Source organism: Plutella xylostella, chromosome 31 (genome assembly GCF_932276165.1).
Source record: "Plutella xylostella chromosome 31, ilPluXylo3.1, whole genome shotgun sequence".
Classification (NCBI taxonomy): domain Eukaryota; kingdom Metazoa; phylum Arthropoda; class Insecta; order Lepidoptera; family Plutellidae; genus Plutella; species Plutella xylostella.
In genome coordinates, this window is record NC_064011.1 from 2,186,658 (window position 1) to 2,201,361 (window position 14,704).

The window sequence follows — 14,704 nt, forward strand, 5'->3', positions numbered from 1 at the left end:
ATTTTAAAATTCTTCGTAGATGAAAATAACATTTGAACGTATCCTTGCTCTTTCGTGTCTATGAACTTTTGCTCATTTTTGATTGGTTCAAATTCCGTTTCAGTTTAGAAACTGAAATAAAAATCCATAACTGTCCACGTCAAACTAAAATTACTAAACGAAAAAAAAAAAACAAAACGCCATAGAAAAATATTTCTAAAATTTTGCAATGTTATCAAAAACATAAGAAAATGAGTGCGATTTTAAAATTTATCCGTGATCACCATATCCTGGCTCAAATAGAACAGGCTAAGGCCAAAAAGAAGTCTCGGCTGAACTTAAACTCGCACGAAATCGTTGATATTCCGGACCTCCTCTATGATTGTTGCGAAGTCCAACATCTTTATTTACATTCGAATAAAATAACAACACTGTCCCCTGAACTCATGAATTTGGTAAATGTGACGACTCTGACGCTAGATTACAACAACATATCCGCTTTGCCGCCGGAAATAAAGAACCTGAAGAGTTTGGTGAACCTAAACTTAAGTTACAATCCATTGAGCATTCTCATTCCTGAAATTGGTGAATTGGAGAACCTTGAGGCTTTGTGGTGTAATAGAATAGGGCTCCGGGAGCTCCCGAAGGAGATTGGGAAGCTTCAGAAGCTGGACACGCTCGGGGCGCGAGGCAATGAGCTGAAAACAATACCGGAAGAAATTTCAAAACTAACAAAACTCAGGCAAGTATCTATTTTTACATTTGTCTATTGCATTGACATTGGCCAAGTTGATTGTAGCTATTTTTAGACTGTAGCTACACATGTTTTCTTTTATTTATAGGCCAAGTTAGTTCAGTACAAAATATAATTATCTTGTACTTTGAATGCCATGTCTTCAACTAATTTGAGACCTTCCTTCATTTATAAGTAGGTATTATGGTCAACTTCAATTTCTCCAATAAATTGTAATATTTGTACATAAAGAGTTAAATAAAAAATAAAGGAAATAAAATAAATTGTAACATTGAAAAACATTGAAACATTGAAACATATTTATTGGTAAGTTTTTACATTACACGTCAAAAAAAAAATGTTACAAATATTATATTTATTATAAGTAACTATAATATTCATTATGTTCACAATAGATTTAAAAAAAAAGAGAGTGTACCCGTAGTCAAACTCACAATAATTAAAATAATTAAAAATGATTAAAATAAATTCAATGATTAAAATAAATTCAATAATTAAAATAGCCAAAGTACGTAGATAGGTATTTGGAATAATTATACAGTAAATAATTCATCAAAGGTATAGAATGCTTGCTCAACAAGCCATTTCTTAAGCCTAGACTTAAAACAATGTATGTTTGTGGCGGACGTAACATCGTTTGGCAGAGAGTTATACACTGCCGGGCCCGCGATGCGAGTGGTCTTGGAGAACTTGGCGAGTCTTCGCGGCAGTTCAGCGAGTCTGTCGGCGCCCCGGGTCGCGTATCCGTGTGCGTCACTGTGCTTCTTGTATGTGGGTAGATTCTGCCTCACATAAAGTGCAATCTGCAGTATCAGTACCGACGGCAACGTGAGGATTTCGAGCGACCTAAAGTGCGGCTTGGCTGAGGTATCCCACGAGACGCCTGCTAGCGCTCTAATTGCCCTCTTTTGCATTCTGAAGGCACGCTCCCAGTCGGCAGCGCGCCCCCACAGCTCTGTGCCGTACTGCAGCACGGAGTGCACGGTCGCGAAGTAGCACGCGCGCGCCGCCTCGCGCGGCAGGGCCCGCGCCACTCGCCGCAAGGCGAAGCACGCGCCGCCGAGCCGTCCGCACATCTTATCAATATGCGGCCCCCATGTCAGTTTTCTGTCCATCTCGAAACCTAGGAACGTAGTTACATCTACTTGATCTATGTTCGAGTTACCGACTACGACATGTATTGGCTTCGGTGGTCGCCCTGATAGGTCAAAGTGTAAGAAATGGGTTTTCTCAATGTTAAGAACGAGACCGTTAAGTCGGAACCACTGAGCCAGCTGAGATGCCGTAACATTCAGCTGCACTTCGAGGCCCTCAACAGTGGGTGCAGTGGCTACCGCCGCCACGTCGTCGGCGTACATGAACACCTCCCCACCGCTGACTGCGTCGGGGAGGTCGTTAAGCAGTAGCGAGAACAGTATATTGGACACCGACGAGCCTTGGGCCACTCCTATTGTCGTACTCAGTGGGTCTGATCTCGTCTTACCTTTATCCCCAACAACCACCTGTGATCTATTTCTCAGGAAGTCTGAGAGGAGGGCTAACGTCATACCACCGATGCCGTAGTGTCGCAGCTTGGCGGCGATGACGTCGTGGTCGGCGACGTCGAATGCCTTGGACAGGTCGCAGCAGAGCACGGCCACCTGCAGGCGAGCGTCGCGCGCGCGCAGCACGCGGTCCACCACCTCCCGCACCAGCTGCGCCGTGGAGTGGCCCTCGCGGTACGCGTACTGACGAGGAGACAGCGCCGAACTCGAACTCAGAAATGAAGTGAGCCTAGTACTTATCCCGTTCTCGAATATTTTCGAGGTAGCGGGTACGACAGATACAGGTCTATATTTGTCTAGGTCATCTCTTCTGCCTTTACCTTTATATATAGGTGCAACCTTGCTTTGTTTCAAGGGCACCGGATAAACACCGTCTCGGATACATTTATTGAATAGTGTTGCTAATACTGGAGCGATTGGCTCGGCAATGACGTTGAGCAACTCCATTGATGTGTCATATATATCTTTTGTGGGCTTATGCGGTATACGTAGCTTAATTATCCGGTGCACCTCTAGAGCCGTGAAGTGCATCAGCCGCATGGAGCGGTCCGGCGCAGGGCGGGCGGCGCCCAGGCCGGCGCTCGCAGCCTGCACGTCGGCGCGGGGCGCGCCACACGCTAGTGCGGCTCCGACATAACGACTATTCATGCAATTTAAAATCGCCTTTTTGGACGGGAATTTGGAATTGTAAATATGAGCATTATTTTATCACCAATTATTATAATTATATTATCTTAAACGACCAATGCTCTGACAGATGGCTGACCCTGGAACACAACCACATAGAAGAGGTCCCAGACTCGGTCGGGGACCTGCAGTCACTTGTCCACTGCAACCTGAGACATAATCAGGTGGGTGGTTAACATTGTGTATTATTAATATTTATGTAAGTACTCTATGAAATTGTATTGTAATTAATCATATCTGAAAATATTCAGGAAGTTATTAATTTTTGGAAGAGCAATCATACCCTCTTATGATAGCTCCAAGCCACCTGCCCATATAGGAGATAACAACTCTAAATTGTCTTAGGAGTCGCATATCCTACAGTAGATTGTTTACAGGCAATGTTCAAATTTTCAAAACTTTAAAGGATTTTGAACTGATTTGAATAATTATTGTATTTATAGGTGCAGCAGTTCCCCTCTGCCTTGTTTAGGTGCAAGGAGCTCATGTTCTTGCAGCTGAATGATAACCAGGTAAGGATGAACTGATTTTGATTAAAAAGAATCATGATTCACAATTTTTTTCTTGACCTTATCAAAAAAACAGTTGCTATTGTCCATCTGCCAGTATATGTATTGTGTATATCATCCCTTTAGGGTAAAAGCTGACAAAACAAAGTTTATTTCTTCTCTTAGAAAACTGCTCTAACAGCTTATAAAAGCTATGAAAATAAGCCTGCACATAAGTAGGACAAAACTTTGATAAAAGAGAGATGGCATGAATCCATCCACCTCTTTACATTATTATTATTTTAAAAGTTATACATAATAAAACTTAGCACCATAAATATGTTGGTTTCAGATCTCCCACATGCCAAGTGACATATACGACAGCTACATCGCGTCCTCAGTTATTGAATGCATAGACATGAGAGGGAACCCAGTCTGCGAGCTGACTCGACCGGTGAGTAGAGAGTGGCCTAGGCTTATTTGAAGTATTCTTTTTACTGTGTACATGCTTCGGACGGTACTTTAAGCTGTGGGTCCCGGCTGCTGTTTCGGCAGCAGTCGTTAAGCCTAGTCGAAGGCATTCGGGCAGCTTGAAAACATCTGACAGTTGGGTTGACCACTTACCCGGCAACTCTCTCAGCACAAGCTTGCATGTGTTGTGTTGTGGTCCACCAACCCATACTAGGCCAGCGTAAGAACCCTAAAACGCTTCCTTCATTGAAAGGAGACCCGTGCCCCAGCAGTGGTGACCTGATAGGTCGTGATGATGATGATACTCCGACGTATGTCAGGATGGCCAGAGGTGGTAGGTATTTGAGACTTGGATACGTTGTTAAACCAACATGTAACCTGTTTTCTACTACCTGTACCTCTCGAGCTTTTGTAAAACTAACAATCAACACTTCAATCCCCCACAGGAGCACCCAGCCATTCGCTACACAGAGCTACAGCACGCGCCGCGCGCCGTTGTAGCTGCCGGGAGCGCCGCGCCGCGCGCAGACCACCGCGACCGGAGCCCCAGCAGTGAGTAGAGTAGATAACCATATATACTGATAGTTTTTTGTTGAGTATTCTGAAAGATTTTTCTTTTCTTTTCTACAATACATTATGCTCTCGACAGTAATCCCCGAAGGGGTAGTCAGAGGTGACTCGCAAGCGTGTCGCTGTATTATTTGTACGCTTTTCTTTTCTGTTCTTTTTTATCTTTTCTTTTCAAAGCTGACAGTCAGCTTTATTATCGACCTATGTTCCATGATTTCAGACAATAATCCCTAATATATTATTTTAGGGCCTCCTTAATCGGGAGAGTCAAAAACAGACTCTTTGAGGATTATCAAGATGTCCGATTTGACGTGTGCATTTTTTTTAAAATATGCACCTTTTCCTATCTAAACCGTATAACGTCAATCCCCTACTTCATAGAAAGAATGAGGCATTAATAGTCAGGCCTACCTTATCATATAAACGTTCGAAATAACACAAACCTCTCTTCTCTCCCCTATTCCAGACGTAGACGTGGAGTCGTCATCAGACGAATCATCAGAGGACTGGGAGAACAGCGTGACGAGTTCCGAGTTGGACGTGCAGTACCAGAACGACGAGGATCGGCTCGAGAATGAGGTGGGAGACCGTTAAAGTTAAAGATTTTGTTTACCTACAGGTTTCACTAGATGGTGGTGTCGTCGCTATTCTACATTGCGGTATGGTTTGGTTTATCCGACCTGCCTATATTGTTCGTGGGAGGCCCTACGGATGACCTTAGACAGGTGGTGGGTTGTGGAAGAGGCTTATGTCCAGCAGTGAATGTATGGACTGATGATGATTATCATGGAGTGACGATATTCTGAACGGCTAATTATTTCACCATGGTGACAAATCTCATTCTAGCTCTATTTCTTGTCGTCGACACGATAGTGTAAGGAGAAATTTGGCTATGTTCTAATCCAGGGCGTCAGCTTTTTACATGCCTCATAAAATGCATTCTTTACCTGTTTTTGTGAAAGGAAGGATAACAATCATCATCCAGACTTACTAACAATCTTGTCTTTATTATTATACTTTGTAAAATTCAACATGAGTCCTATGACAGCTGCCAAATCCATTCCTTTTAATTGTCATTTGTACGTTTTCAAGGAAAAAAATACTTTATTTACTAGGCATAAGCATCGGTAAATCAATCGTCATAGGACTTATGCTTTATTTAACAAAGTATAGTAGTCTAATAAAGTTAAGTGCATGCATAAACCAATGAACAGCGTCGATACAAACTAACGTCAGCTGGCTTTGTTTTTTCAGGCCATTGGACTGGTGTTGCCAGAACTATCAATGTTCGCATCGAGCGCCAGCTGAATTTGCAGCTGGCAACATTTGACAGCTAGTTTTTTCTGGAGAAGGTTTTGGCAAAGGTTGGTTTGGTTGAATGAAGAAATTTACACAATCAATCATACTAACAAAATCCATTTACACATACACATTCACACATATACACTTACACACATACATTAACACACATAGGTACACAGTCATTTACACATACACACAACAAAGCATGTTAAATTATTATATTTTTTTTTATTTTCTTTTCATTTTTATGTAATTTTAAAGGTACCGATCTAAAATATAACCTAACTTGAAAACAAATTAAGTACATAAACATGTAAAAAATGACTACATCCTAACTATAGTAGAACAATTCCAGGGAGGGCACTGATACCTGTAATACAGATTCTATCTAGTACAGGTATTGGAAGTTTTCCATATCTTAGTACATAAGGGTAATAGTAATACTGTAACTTCTATAATGTTGAATCAATATGTACCTTTACTTGAACAATAAAACTATTTTTATTTTATTTTATTAATGCCTATTTTATTCAAATATATATATTTTTTAATATCAATCAATTAACAACTTTTTCTGCTAGTAAACTCCTGAAAATATTCTGGTCCACATACTAAAACGTTACTGAAAAAGGTATTGATAAATTGATACAAAGACGACAAAGTGTTTTCATACTGTTATAATAGTTTATATTTCTATTTTACAGGTATACAAATGGCGATCTCCAGTCTACATATTTTTCTTCGGTGTAATGTAGTTAGGGACGTTATATAGTGCCAGAAGAAAAGACACTGTTACATCGACAGTGGTCTAAATGGTATTTTAAGCCGAAAGTGGATATCTGAGCTCGTCATTCTCATCAATTTCAATTATTTTAAACTTTAAGGGATTGGAAATAAAAGTATGGCCATGCTGAAAAGATGCTTAGATATCATTAACCTAGCCAACAAAGTTTATAATTATTAAACTCTATGGCACACAAAAACGTTAACATTTAGGCGTAAGTAGGGAAAGTGATAGATGTTCTTCTTAGCTTGTTGGTGACTAACACTAGACCTAGGCTAGTGAAGAATAAAGAAAAGTGATAGGTAATGTGATATACTGAGAAAAAAATCATTTGAATTAGTTAATGAAAATGACGTGCTGAGATTCCTTCGGCTTACTATACGTTTTTTTCAAACATCCTGTGTATTCCATTATTCATTAATGTCTAGTCAATGTTTATATTCAACCTAAAGATCTGATATTCTATAGTATTATAGTTCTATTTTATGAAAATCCTGTACATATTGAATGGTTAAAATAAATACTTACATGAAAACAACTTGGTTTTTCTTTCAAAATTACCTACTTTGCTTTTACCTACCATATCTCTACAATAATATGTACGAGTATATGCTTCAGGACATCGCAGATGTAATAGATCTAAAACGTAGTGTTCTTTTCTCTATGGATCTAGGCAGGTACTACAACTAACGATAGTTAATTTATTTCAAACTATACAGGCACCTATATGATATTAAATGGAGAATTAGAATGAACCAGGATCACTAACTTACTATGTCTATGTCCAGCAGTGGACGATTACGGCTGATTGTTGGTGATCAAACTTATTTCCCTATTTCTTTTGGAGTCCATGAAGAAGACAAATCTCAAAGAATAAAACAGATGGCATTAGTAGTCACAAAATGATGGGATAGAATCTATTATAATCATATAAATGCCCCATAGATGGCATTAGTAGTCCCAAAAAGTCTCGCAGTTTATATAAATGAGACAAAAATATTGTTCGAGCAGAAAGACTTCTAGGTATTTTATCTATTTATAAAATGATATTATGTATAAAATATGTTATTATAAACAAATAACTTGATTATAAAAATAGAAAAACGACTTTTCAAAAGCCTGTTATTATTCTGAGTTTTCCTAGTATAGAAAGATGTGGCTGAAAAACACAAACTCCATAGCCGTTAAAGAGTCAAACTGTCAAAAAAAGCTGGAATCCGATCCGCCATCTTGAGAGTGAATTCAAGAATGTGGGGACTTTTTATTGAGATTAGGGTGTAAATTTAGTTATATTCATATTAAATGGATGTGTATTCATCCACGGCGCGTCTCTATAAAACACCCGCGACACCAACATCAGTCAGCCGCGTCGCGGTAAACGGCTAATCGCGAATCCTTATTAGTGTTTATGTGACAGCAGTCAGCACAGGGTGCGCTTGCTACCCATTCGAGTGAGATTTCTGGGTGAGCCCTCGGCTGTAGGCAGGGTTGTGACCGCGGCGGGAGTAGAGGATGCGAGGGATCACCGTAGGCTAGCTGGGTGTTAAGTGTTGACGTGTTAAAGATGTCGACGACGATGCGGCCTACGCTGCAAACAGTGCCGGAATCTCTGCCGGCGGACCATGTCACGTCGCCAGCGCCCACCCCGGTCACCACCACCAGCACCACGGTCGCGCCGCGCCACCCCCGGCCCATCTTCAAGGTAAGTCACCACCCACTTTCTCTTACACCCTAGTACAACTGTGTCAGTGAACGCCACCGAAATCTCTCGCTTCTAGCGTCATTCTGCCGTTGACACACATAAATAATGCAAGGAGACTCTTCAGCGCTCCTAGTTTCCTGGTACTTTTGTGTTGCTACGCGGTTTTATGATGGTGTTACATCAGTGTTGTGACATGTACAAAAATACAAGATTTGCAAATCTTGTAAATAGGTATTGAATAACAGGCTAGCCTAGATTTTGTTGCATGTTCAGTCAGTGTACAGCCTAATTGGATAAGACAGCCTAGTTATTAGTTTACAGTAATGTTTTCTTCCTCTGCTGCACTATTGTGAACTAGCAATCTATTTATAACTGAGAAATAATATTTTACTTCATCACTGTACAGTGTACACTATTTAATGAGTAAATACTGCACAAATTTTTATTCAAAGTATACTTAAAGTGTACAATAGGTGAAACATATTTAAACACTTACCCCCTTATCCAACAAAGAACAATTTGTTCTTTGACAGAGAGGGACAAAACAGTTTATTAGTTAAAACGTGTTGTAACTTCTCTATGAATAAGGGGGTAAGTACATATGTGTAAATCTAAAACGATTTGTTAAATGTTCACAATAACTTAAAATGTAAACTGTTTCCCTCTTACAAAGTATCAGATAACATGTTACATGAGACTAGCATACATACTTGTATGCATATAAGTAGGTAACATGCTAATACATCTATGATTAAACAGATTTATCCATATTACCCTGTTGTATAGTTCCCATCAAGCAGTTCAATACATCCTAACTAATATTATAAATGCGAAAGTAACTGTGTCTGTCTGTCTGTCTGTCTGTCTGTCTGTCTGTTACTCTTTCACGCCAAAACTACAGAACGGATTTGAATGAAATTTGGTATACATACGGTCTAGACCCTGGGAAAGAACATAGGCTACTTTTTATCCCGCAATTCCCACGGGAAAACTTTTTAAGGCGAAACGAAGCGCGCGGGAACAGCTAGTTTATAATACAGCAAGCTATACATAGATTGTAGGTCCCTAAAATGTTAACATAGTGTTGTACACCTCATCTAGAATGGGTCTCTGTTGGTAGTGGTTGAATGAGCCTAAGGAGAGCAGCGAAACATCACACTATTATGGGCTAGGTCATCCTCATCCAGCCACTACGAAAAACAGACATAACGTTGAATAGGGGGCGTCCCACACTATGTAATGATTATGGCATGGTCATTGACTCAGTATGTCCTAGGGTGTAAGTATTATTATTCATACTGCATTTCGTGACTGTTAAATTATTGTGTTGTTTCTCCACATGTTTTCAGCATTTGACGTTGTTTGCTTTCTTGTGATGTTTTTTACTCAATGTTACGTTAATGTCTGCAAGAGTCATCATATAATTATACATATAGTACATAGGAGTCCCTATTAATAGGTACAAGTAGTTTAATGGTTACCATAGTCACCTATTATAATGTATAAATCGTCTGAAATAATGCAGGATTATTACAAAAATAAGTATTAACAGCATTAAATGTAAGGAAATTAATATGTTTTATACTATTCAGATTCACTGGAGTGTTTAACATGGCAGCTTCCTTTAGAAAAGATAATATTAATTCATTTATGTCACATATAACAATGTACCTACCAAATGGTTTAATTTTGCCAAACACAGGGGTATTTTAAATCTTTGAAAATTTTAATCTTAATCGGAATTGTGAAAATGAATAAATAAATAAAAAACTTAAATAAGTAGTAAATTAAGTAGCTACAACTGTGCACTTTTTTTTTTTTTTTTTTTTTTTTTTTTTGTAGGCACTGTAACATGCAATCGGTCTTGAGTGACCATAAGCAGTTGTTTTGTGTGTTTTTATGGCGTTTTAGGCACTCCCTCCCATCGTTGGGTTGCCTTCTTATTCAATTGGTCCTAGACCGTCCCAAATGTGCTTTCTTTTCAACCTTCTTATTGGAATACAACTGGTGAGGTCAGTAGCCAGCTTGTTGGGGTGATCAGCAATCCTATCTCTGTAGGCCCTTGACAGGTTTTCCACTTCCGCTTTAACCGTGGGCATTTGTAAGTATTCATGGACCTCATCAATTTTAGTGAACCATGGTGCGTGGGCTATGGTTTTTAGAACACTATTTTGGAACCGCTGCATTATTGTGATGTTGGAGGTTTTTGCTGATCCCCACAGTTGTATTCCATAGGTCCAGACAGGTTTTAATACAGCCTTGTAGATTAGCAGTTTATTGTTCACTGATAGTTTTGACTGTCTCCCAAGTAACCATGACAGTGACCGATACTTTTGGTTCAGCTCGTCTCTTTTCTTCTGAATGTGAGTTTTCCAGATCTGCTTCCTGTCCAAATGGAATCCGAGGTATTTTACGACCGTCTGATGCGGCAGAACTTCACCACCGAGTTTTACAGGAGGACAGTTGTCACGTCTTAGAGTGAAGGTGATGTGGTTGGATTTGGCTGCACTTGCCTTGATCTTCCATCTTTTCATCCAGTTATGGACCTGGTCAAGATGTCTTTGTACAGTTTTTGAGGCTGATACGGGGTCTTTGTCCGATGCCAGGATGGCAGTATCATCTGCAAATGTGGCAGTTAGAATATTTCCTGATTCTGGGACGTCAGAAGTATAAATTAGGTACAGTGATGGACCCAGTACTGACCCTTGTGGTACTCCAGCCTTTACCTCATGAAAAGACGACGTTCCCTCATTTATCTTCACATAAAAAATGCGATCTTCTATGTAGGATTTCAGCAGTTGGAACAAATTGTGAGGAAGCCATAATTTTAATTTGTATAGGAGTCCAGCATGCCAGACCTTATCGAACGCTTGTTGCACGTCAAGGAATACCCCTGAACAGTACTCTTTTCTTTCTAGGGTGTGCCTGATGTGATCGCATACTCTGTGTACCTGTTCAATTGTAGAGTGCTTCATTCTAAAGCCAAACTGGTGCTGTGGTATTATCCTGTTATCTTCGAGCCATCGGTTAAGTCGTCGACTGATGACTTTTTCGAATAATTTCGATAACAAGGGCAGAAGGCTGATTGGTCGATATGATGAGGTTTGATGGGGTGGCTTTCCAGCTTTCAGGATCATCGTTATTTGGGAGACTTTCCACTGGTTAGGAAAGTATCCAATCCTTAACATACTGTTAAAAAGTGTAGTCAGAAAGACAAGCACTTTTGTTGGGAGTTGCTGTAGGACTTCAGCAGTGATGAGGTCGTATCCTGGTGCCTTTTTCAGCTGTAGTTCTCTAATGATTCCCTTTAGCTCTCGAGGTGTGCAGCTTTTGATAGGTGGGCTTAGCTGTAGGTCACTTTGTAAGAATGATTTAACTTCCTCTTCAAAGGCATTGTCTGCAGTGTCTGTGTTAGGAGTGAATACATTTTTAAGGAAGGCTCCAAATGCTTCCGCTCTTTCTTCATCAGTTTTGGCCCACATACCATCTGGGCGTTTCAGTGGGTACTCAATGAGCTGTGGTTTCTGTGAAGACTTTACAGTTTTCCACAGGGAGTGTTCATTGTTGGAAGTAGCATTTAATAACTCCAATCGCCTTTGCAGTGTGTCATTTTCAGCCTCAGCCAAGAACTTCTTCAACTCAGCAGCTGCTTTGTTCAGGGCCTTTTTGTCCTCTGGGTGTCTACTACTATGCCACTTTCTTCGCAGACGTCTCTTTTCCAAAATCATTTCTCTGGCTTCCAGTGGCAAATTATTTTTATTTGACATATTTCTACTGTCTGGACCTTCATAATCAGGTGTGCTCAGCCATGCTGCTTGTTGAATGAGGCTTGTTATATATTCTGTAGCACAGTCAATGTCGTCTTCCGATTTCAGAGGCAGTTTTAGGTCAACGTGATCCTGCAAGTATTTTTTGAAGCCAGGCCAGTCAGTCTTGTTGTTGTATAAGTACGGTTTTTTCGATCTTTCTATGACTGTACTGTGCACTATATAATATGAAAATAAGGTAAACCACTCATTAACTATTTATAGACCTTTTTAGGGTTCCGTAGCCAAAATGGCAAAAACGGAACCCTTATAGTTTCGTCATGTCCGTCTGTCCGTCTGTCACAGCCGATTTACTCGGAAACTATAAGTACTACAGTGATGAAATTTGATGGGAATATGTGTTGTATGAACCGCTACAAAAATATGACACTAAATAGTAAAAAAAAGAATTGGGGGTGGGGCCCCCCATACATGTAACTGAGGGATGAAATTTTTTTTTTCGATGTACATACCCGTGTGGGGTATCAATGGAAAGGTCTTTTAAAATGATATAAAGTTTTCTAAAAAACATTTTTCTTAAAGTGAACGGTTTTTGAGATATCAGCTCTCAAAGTCGTAAAAAGTATGTCCCCCCCCCTCTATTTTTATAACTACGGGGTATAAAATTCTAAAAAAAATAGAGGTGATGCATGCTAATTAACTCTTTCAACGATTTTTGGTTTGATCAAAGTATCTCTTATAGTTTTTGAGATAGGTTGATTTAAAGTTTATTATATTTGCTGCTACGGAACCCTTTGTGCGCGAGCCCGACTCGCACTTGGCCGGTTTTTTAAACTAAGTAGTCAGTTCCTCAATTGGATACAATTAACAATACATGAACAGAATAGTTTTAGCTTTACTCAAATAAGTTAAAATAAAATGGTAACAGCTTGAATGGAGTCCAATTAAACAAACAATTGAGCATGGGGTGGGTAAACTCACTAAAATATTGGATACATTAACATAAAAGCGATGATAAATACTTCTGCCTTAAATATTATTATGTCTGTAAGTAGTCACTTTAGAAGTTTATTTGAAATATTTCCTGAATATTTTTAGCATTGCAGTTTTGCCTGAAATCTATTTTCCGTTAAATGATTGCAAAATACGGATTTGGTGGCCATTTTAATCAACTTTGGAAAATTCTCGCGTATACGATGTGTAATATGTAACATGTATACACATAACATTAACACTCATGCCCGTAATTATTTACAAGGAAGATAATGGGATAAAACTAGCAGAGCCCACGGCGTTTTATGTTTTAATCATCTTATCAAAATACCATAGAGCCAGAAGAAATTGTTTGTTTTGTAAAGTAGAGAGAAATGTGTGCTAAGGTCACCCAAACCACTTCCCTATTGCCTTGTAATGAATACCGAAATATCTCGTAACAACTCGTTACAAATTATGATTGCGTATAAAAATCATATTATAAAATTATGATAATTTGGTTCGGCTTTTTAAAGCCATTGGTTCAGTCGCACAGAAGGTTTCAATACAGGTTTCGTATGATATAACATGATAAGCACAAGGCTCGACCGGCTAATCTTAAGGTCAAATAATAATAATAATAATAATAATAATCATTTTATTTCAAACAACCAGGTCCATAATTAATTACAAAAAATCATTAAAACACATGCAATAAAATCATAAATAATAACATTACATTTACATTAAATTAAAATTAAAATAAAATTTCATTAAAAATATCATAATTAAAAATACAAAAATATAAAATACCAAAATCATACATTATAAAATTAAAAATAAATTAAGTTAAATATCACAATCACGTCAGAGCATCAAATAAATAAGTATAACTTTCTACGAAAAAAACTTAGATAGGTACTTGAAGAGACAAGGCCTGTAATCTTTGAGCCAAATATCCACTGTTAGACAAGAGTTTGTCCTCTGACTTCCTCATCCAGCTCCTAGTCGAATAAGCGAACCAGAGGACATACATAGAGTAACCCTCACTATCTTGACAGAAAAACGACGAGAGTTGTCATGCAATCGGTACTCTTAATACAACGAGATAGAGGCGCTCGGAAACCTTATTTTACGTTAGCTAGCCCTGAACCACCCTCGGAATTAATAAGATTAGTATGTTCACCGTCGTTAAAGTCAATAAACTTTTTAAAAGATATGTAGGTAGGTACATCAATGTTTTTGGCAGTAAACCTTTAAAAACTTGCAAACTTATTCCAGAAAGTAACAGTACATGTTTTAAACGTATTATGCTCAGCTCTGTAGCTCCTTAAAGGGCAAGACAGCCCCTTTTTACGATAATTTACCGTTCACCTCCGATGATATCATAAATTTGGCACGAAATTTATGAAATTCGGTCCAAATTTGAAGCTTTTACTGAAAGAATCTTTCCGGGACGAAAAATTACGGATATTTAAAGAAAAAGTGTGGTGATTTATTGCCTTAAAACTACATATTGAGCGTTTTAAAGAGGTTTCACAACAAAAACATATGTAAAATCAATATAAGACTCAATCCGACTGTCTTCTATTCATAGACGAAGGGCTTTTTATAGACTCCGCGTGGGACGCCCTCTAATTCCCATTTATTATTAAAAAATATATCGATAAACTTTTAAACCAGT

General features: G+C 38.8%; 2 protein-coding genes across 5 annotated transcripts in view; both read left to right on the forward strand.

Annotated features, from left to right (window-relative positions):
- Positions 1-109: 109 nt before the first annotated feature.
- Positions 110-7,117, forward strand: LOC105391333 (leucine-rich repeat protein soc-2). Of its 2 annotated transcripts, none has more exons than XM_048632325.1 (8): positions 110-721; positions 3,035-3,128; positions 3,408-3,476; positions 3,805-3,906; positions 4,370-4,475; positions 4,960-5,072; positions 5,730-5,857; positions 6,500-7,117. In XM_048632325.1, exons 1-7 carry the CDS (start codon positions 231-233, stop codon positions 5,799-5,801), a joined length of 1,047 nt encoding a protein of 348 aa, XP_048488282.1. In that variant the 5' UTR covers positions 110-230; the 3' UTR covers positions 5,802-5,857; positions 6,500-7,117. The 2 variants fall into 2 exon arrangements, with proteins under 2 accessions (XP_048488282.1, XP_048488283.1); XM_048632326.1 differs by having other exon boundaries at positions 111-721; positions 5,748-5,857.
- Positions 7,118-7,782: 665 nt separating this feature from the next.
- Positions 7,783-14,704, forward strand: part of LOC105391331 (serine/threonine-protein kinase MARK2) — a 132,653-nt gene continuing 125,731 nt past the window's right edge. The window contains exon 1 of one of the 3 annotated variants that reach the window (XM_048632225.1): positions 7,783-7,953. Coding sequence is in view for 1 of the 3 variants with exons in the window: in XM_048632239.1 (XP_048488196.1) it covers positions 8,144-8,281 (138 nt within the window). In the remaining 2 variants the exon portion in view is untranslated. Of the gene's footprint in view, positions 8,282-14,704 lie in introns of all 3 variants that reach the window. The other 2 variants (XM_048632239.1, XM_048632228.1) reach the window with 2 other exon arrangements.

Excerpts from the sequence above, each read along its gene's own strand:
- LOC105391333 (XM_048632325.1), top strand. The coding sequence starts at position 231 with ATGAGTGCGATTTTAAAATTTATCCGTGATCACCATATCCTGGCTCAA. Across the intron at positions 3,907-4,369 it reads TCTGCGAGCTGACTCGACCG|GAGCACCCAGCCATTCGCTA; the intron begins GTGAGTAGAGAG and ends AATCCCCCACAG. Across the intron at positions 4,476-4,959 it reads CCGCGACCGGAGCCCCAGCA|ACGTAGACGTGGAGTCGTCA; the intron begins GTGAGTAGAGTA and ends CCCCTATTCCAG.